Source organism: Centruroides sculpturatus, unplaced genomic scaffold (assembly GCF_000671375.1).
Source record: "Centruroides sculpturatus isolate CEXI.00-Female unplaced genomic scaffold, Cexi_2.0 scaffold114, whole genome shotgun sequence".
NCBI classification, from domain to species: domain Eukaryota; kingdom Metazoa; phylum Arthropoda; class Arachnida; order Scorpiones; family Buthidae; genus Centruroides; species Centruroides sculpturatus.
This window is the reverse complement of record NW_019384417.1, coordinates 254021-260415: the sequence shown is the minus strand read 5'-3', so window position 1 is coordinate 260415 and position 6395 is coordinate 254021. Positions and strand designations below refer to the sequence as shown.

General features: G+C 34.9%; 1 protein-coding gene across 1 annotated transcript; it reads left to right on the top strand.

The window, feature by feature from the left end:
* The first annotated feature begins 220 nt into the window (after positions 1–220).
* LOC111619199 (sialin-like) lies at positions 221–4917 on the top strand. The gene is made up of 11 exons (XM_023360889.1): positions 221–321; positions 454–554; positions 1112–1213; positions 1286–1516; positions 1581–1764; positions 1839–1972; positions 2053–2196; positions 2266–2398; positions 3198–3353; positions 4381–4466; positions 4600–4917. The coding sequence occupies exons 1-11, from the start codon at positions 285–287 to the stop codon at positions 4762–4764; spliced, it is 1473 nt and encodes a 490-aa protein (XP_023216657.1). The 5' UTR covers positions 221–284; the 3' UTR covers positions 4765–4917.
* The last annotated feature ends 1478 nt before the right edge of the window (positions 4918–6395 follow it).

Below are 6395 nucleotides of genomic sequence, written 5' to 3'. Positions count from 1 at the left end.
ATCTTAAATACAAACCACACTCCTTCAATATTAAATATCTATAACATAAAAAAATATATCTACATATACGTAAATGGTTCGACGTAAGCAAATTAAGTTGCAATCCATTTTTTTGGCAGTAACATTTAAATTTAAAACTGTCGAAACGGGATTTGGACCGTAGATAGCGGGTTATATATCACTGATGCTGAATTATAATACAGTTGATAAAATTACGAAAGCTGAGTGACGTAAGCTTCTATACAAAAGTGACACCAGTCCATTCGAATGCTTCATACTTCAAAATGAAGCAGAACGTACGCGATGGAAAAACCTTATACAGTAAGTAACCTCTAAAATTTGATACATCTCTTATCTACGCTGTAAAATATTATTTGATTTTTTAAAAAATTGGAGCGTAACATAATTTTTTCACTTTCTTAAACAGTCCTTCCTTGTTTTCCTTTGTTATAGAAATCTTACCTGCACGATATGTGTTGGTTTTCTTTATATTTTTGGTATGTATGGAGATGTATGCTCATAGAGTCGTGCTAAACGTAGCTATTGTGGCCATGGTAAATAATTCGGCGATCGAGATGAGCGAAACNCTCGGGAGACGGGTCCGAGTGTCACGTGACCACGCACCCCATTGGCCCGCGGAGCGCTGCATCTATATGGCTGAGGAACGACCACGTGATTTGGCTGTCATGCGCAGTGCTGTCCTTGGGCTCGTGCTCGTTTGTCTCAAATATGAGTTCCGAAATGATTCTGGTAAGCGGACGTGCTGGACTAGTGGACAAAGGCTTGGACTACAGTCAACATAGGCCCAGCCAAGGTAAGACTAATAAATAATAATGTATAGTTATATTTACAGGCGATAGATGGCGACTACGGATAACTTCAGGCGGGTGACTTGGACTGCGGGCCGGCGCGGAAGGGACAGACGGCCACAGCAAAGGCGGAGCGGAGAAGCATGAGGACAGAGACACCTAAGGAAGGAGTACACGTTAAAATTTTTTTTAGCGCGGTAGACTCTCTTCTGTCATCCTTAGGCAAAGTGTTAGATAAACTTTTATTTAACAGGCTTTATTGGTTCTGGGAGTCTCGGAGACTTTACCATAGCGCCCAGNTGGTAAATAATTCGGCGATCGAGATGAGCGAAACTGAAAATGCTCTAACTCACGAATGCCCTGATAGTGCTGAAAATCAAAATATCACGTATAATTACAGAGAAGTGAGTGTCGTATCGTACATTACACATAATATAGTGCTCATCTGACTAATAGCTGTATTTTGTTTACTATAGGGAAAATTCGTTTGGAGTCAACCCGAACAAGGAATTATTTTAGGAAGTTTCTATTATAGTTATGTCATTTTTCAGTTTTTGGGAGGTTCTGTCATTCATCTGTTAGGTGTCAAGCGCACTTACGTTATTACTGTGTTTTTATCGTCGGCGTTATTATCGATAACACCATTTATAGCCGAACTTGGTATAGCGGCCTTGTCATGTCAGAGAGTTGTCTTAGGAGTGTTGCATGTAAGTTACTTAAACCATATTTTAATTTTTTTATATTTTCAAAGTAATTGTTTTTTAAATCTAGGCGCTGACGTTTCCATCAGGATTTACATTACTTTCAAGATGGTCTCCAGTTAACGAACGAAGTACATTAATGGCTATTTGCGAGAGTGGAAATTTGATTGGTTCCACAATTACTACTACATTGTCTGGTTACTTGTGCGAATATGGTTTCTCGGGTGGTTGGCCTTCAGCATTCTACGTCATTGGTAATTATCTAATTCATTCTATAGAGTTAATTATTATTCTCCAATGTTAAACAATTACATTTATTATATTTCAGGTATTTATGGATGTGTTTTGTCCCTCGGTTTGTTATTTTTTGTATATGATTATCCGGAAGAATTTTCCGGCATTACTCAAAAAGAGATTCTTCATATACGACAAAACTCGAACAATAATACTAATAATATTAAGGTATATTGTAAATTGAGTTTTAAAATGTTTTGATACAGCGCTTCTTTATTGAGATAATTTTGCATATTTAACACAACCAGAAAATTCCTTGGAAGAGTATTTTAACATCTGTACTAGTATGGACGACGTGCATTGTAAAATTGTTGTTTCATTGGGGTTTCTATACCTTTCTATTAAAACTACCATCGTATGTCGAGAATGTTCTACATTTCCCAATACAGCAGGTAACGTCTGCCAATTTTAATGAACATTTTTAGAAGGAAATTCAGATTAATAAATTGATTTCTTTACAGAATGGCTTAATAAACGCATTCATGTATTCAGCGAATACGTTTGGCCTCATTATATCTGGTTACTTATCAGATTTGTTTATTAAACGTAAATATTTCAGCGTAACAAACGTCAGAAAAGGCTTCCAGACTCTTTGTAAGTGTAAATATTCTAATTATGTGTGACCAGAGTGTCGGTACCTCCTTGGCACCTCGTCACGACTGACACTACTGTGTCTTTAGAATATACACAGAAACCGCAATTTTAGAGCTTACGCGAGCGGTTACATGCGCGGGTGATCGGATTCGGGATGGAGGAGGGTTCAGAGACGGATTGGAAGTGATTCATTCGAATACAAGGTTAACAGCAAAAATAACTAATATAATGTAACGGAAATGACATCGCGTGTTGTTATAAATACCTAGTTCACGGGATATTCCAAATAGTCGTGGAGACACTTGGGAGGCCGGGAAATGTCTTTGAGAATGTCTTTAGGCCTTCAATGGCGATTAAATTCTATCGGACGTTAAATATGTCGGTTCTTCGTAGGTGTTCCCGGAGAAACACAGGATGATCGGGAGAAGCGGCGGAGACGGGCGACGGCGATAAAACCTTTCTGTTGGCACTGAGGGAATACTCTCGCGGACTCCCGACGAGCTCTGTTCCCTGAAATCTTCTTTTCACTTTTTCAAGTCACGTTGTCTGTCTTCTCTAATAGGGAATTTTTTTGTTTTAGTTCCCAGTGACACATTCTGAGTTTCCTGGATAAGGAGACAATTTGGGGAAGAGAAATGCACTCATCTTCCGGTACTAAAATGGGGAAAGTTTTTTTTCTAAAATTTAATTCAGTAGGAAAAATAAGGAAAAATGAATTTTCTCTCGAAATTCGTTAGGTCCGGTTCCTCACATATACAATATAACGTTTCGATTATAATTAAGTTATTGTATCATTTAGCTATTATAGGATCCAGTGCATGCCTGATATGCATTCCTCAAGTTGGATGTCATTCAACAAACGTCATAATAATACTCGTCATGACAACTGGCTTCATGGGTCTTGTTGGTGGCGGTGACAACGCAATCATTCTGAACTTAGCACCTAAATACACAGGTAAAAATTAATTATATTTTCTTCATTACATGTTAAAATTTTTCAAATGAAAACTTGTATGTAATTTGTTCAGTTTTCGTTGTATGTTCTTCAGTGTTTTTATGTTTACTTTATATATTCCTCGATTGATTTGTTTTATTCTATTCGCGCATTTGTTTTCTTTAGATTTTCTTTTAGGAAGAAACTGAAAAACCTCAAAAAGACTTCAAGAAACTTTGATTTCGATGGAATTTCTTTAACTTTTTATTATTTTTCATGAAATTCCGTGAAAATTTTATCATGTTTTTGAAGGTCTTTATATATACTTGATATATATCAAGTTACGTATGTGTAGTACGTATGTTGGACTGTATTTTGCTCTAAATTTCAAGACCCATGAACCAAATATTTTGAAATTTGGCACTACACTTCTCTTTAGGACATTAATAATATTAGATTTTAGAGACAAGAGGAAAGTAAGGGTAGGTTCGTATCTCGAATGGGGTCAGAGTTAATGAAATTTTACTTGTTATTGGCATTACCAACGTTTTTAAAAACTTGTCCCTACCCCAAAAGATACAATTTTTTAAAAATTGATTGAAAAATATCGAACTTTCTGGTCCCTTAACCTATTCGAGTAATGGGAAAGTCGTGCAAGAGCCGTTGTTATTTTCACTAAGATCCTCTTAATTTCTCCAGTATTTTACTTTAATATTTCTCATATTTTTTCCAATTTTACCCTTAAAATACGTTGGAAGTTGCGGATAAAATTGCAATATCGACTCAGAGTTAAATTGATGATATTAAATTTGATAAGGTCGTTGTAAATGATAAAGACGTTTCGTATTCGTGATAATTCGCCTTAAAAGAAACAGACAATAAATCTCGAGATTACTTAAAACAATGTTTAAAACGAACTTAAGATAACAATATACGTCTCGGTCAACCATATAAACGTGAAGTTTGTAACATGAATTGTAAAATAAGCATATTTCTGTTTATTCTTAAGTTTTAAACAATTGCAAATATAATATTTCTTACGTTTCAGGGCCGTTGTTCGGATTGACTAATGGAATGTCTGCAGTTCCTGGCTTCTTATCGCCATATATAGCTGGACTGTTCCTAGATAAAAATGTAAATAAATTTTATTGATAAAAAGACGCTAATTTATCATAAAAATGTCATAATTTTATTTATTTATTACTAAAGTTTCTTAATGTATTCTTATTGTAATGAAATTTGATTGATGGTTTAATTCTGCTTACAGCAAGGAAGCATGGTGCAATGGAGTTACGTCTATTATCTCTCGGCGGGATTTTGTTTATTGGCGATGATCATCTTCCTAGTTTTTGGCTCAGCCGAATTGCAACCTTGGGCTGATGATTCGGACGAAGCAGAAGAAGTGAAAAACGTTGTCTCCGTACCAAAATAGGGTGCTGCAATGCCAAATTTATAAATTTATTTTTTTATTATTAAATTTAAAGTAATGAAATTAGACAATACTGTATGAGAATATAATAACGTATTGTAAATAAAATTTAATACAGTAGAGCATCGATTATCCGACTCAATTGGGGACTGGGGTTAGTCGGATAACCGAAAAGTATGAAAAAATCCATTATTAGTGTAGTATATTATTATATCCCATGTAATTAGTATATTAGTATATTAGTATATCGCTATTAACGTACTTCGAGTTGAATTTTCCTCCATGTTAAGCCTATCAAATTTTTTAAAATATAATAATCGTCGCTATTGTATCGTTAAAAATTAGAAAATTAGGTCTCGTTTAAATACTGGCTCCCTTTCATGGTCGATCCAGTGTTGCCAGCTAAAACACGTAAAAATAATATCAAAGTAGCCAAGACATAGCAAGTATTGTAGCGCTACATCACTAGCGGACATTTGAATTTGCCGACTAGAACGCGGTCGGTTAACCGAGGTGACGGTTAATCGGGGATCGGATAATCGATGCTATACTGTATTTTTAACTATATCTTCAAGTGTTTGTACCGAATTTCAACTTTCAACTTTTAATCGTTTGTGCTCAGCGCTTAATATCATTATTATTAACAACCCATCTCGATTATATTATAAGATTGATTAATTTTCAACTTCTGTCGGCAAAGTTTAAATAAAACTAATAGATGACAAAATTTCAACCGTAATTATGACAAGAATAAATTAAGTGAAAAAAGAGTGTTAAGTCTAGTCATATTTTCCTCTTGGTTAGAATGCCAAAGCCAATCGTTACCTAGATTGTGTTTAAAGAGTCATCCTGACAACAATAACAGGGACAATAATTGCCGATGGAAAGAAAGAAAGTCGACAACCATCCAAAATGTCTTCTTTGTTGAGAAAACTTTTCTCTAACTTCGATGTTGAGCCTGGCGCAAAACGAGACTCAAAAACACACCACACAGAATATCGAATGGAAGGTCTGCAATAGCCAAGCGAAAATGGCAAATTTTAAAACAATTATACAAAAGATATGGATTGAGTGGACCAGACAAGCTGGATACTAAAACAATCGATCCTTTCCAGAAGATTATCAACAAATTCGTCATTGAAAATTCGCATCATCTACAGAACAAACACTACTCCACATTCGATATCCAGAAATATTACGAAAAGAAAGTTAGAAAATACAAAGATCTGAATGATAAACCATCGAAGATTAAAAAACAAAGCATCTGTAAATGGTACTGATACAAGTTTTAGAATCGACCAAAAAAAATTTCAACTTCAAATTTTCCTGGATCGTCAAACCTAAAATAATTTCCTATATCACTACTTTCTACGCGACACTTCTAACGGTTTGTGTCGTCATAATCGTTATAGTAAAAGTAATTCAATGGTACGATCGGGAATATGAAATTAAAATAAAAAGTCGTACATTACCGCCCACGAAGAAAAAACTCTATATGTATTAGAAGACAAAAACGATTTTATTATACCGCTTCTGAGTACTCACGAAGAACTTGCTTTATCAGTGAATAACCGTTCTCCTCTAAATAAATATAAACACTATAAAGAAACACAAATGGAAGAAGAATTTATCTT

Excerpts from the sequence above, each read along its gene's own strand:
- LOC111619199 (XM_023360889.1), top strand. The coding sequence starts at position 285 with ATGAAGCAGAACGTACGCGATGGAAAAACCTTATACA. Across the intron at positions 2,399-3,197 it reads AAAAGGCTTCCAGACTCTTT|CTATTATAGGATCCAGTGCA; the intron begins GTAAGTGTAAAT and ends TGTATCATTTAG. Across the intron at positions 3,354-4,380 it reads CTTAGCACCTAAATACACAG|GGCCGTTGTTCGGATTGACT; the intron begins GTAAAAATTAAT and ends CTTACGTTTCAG.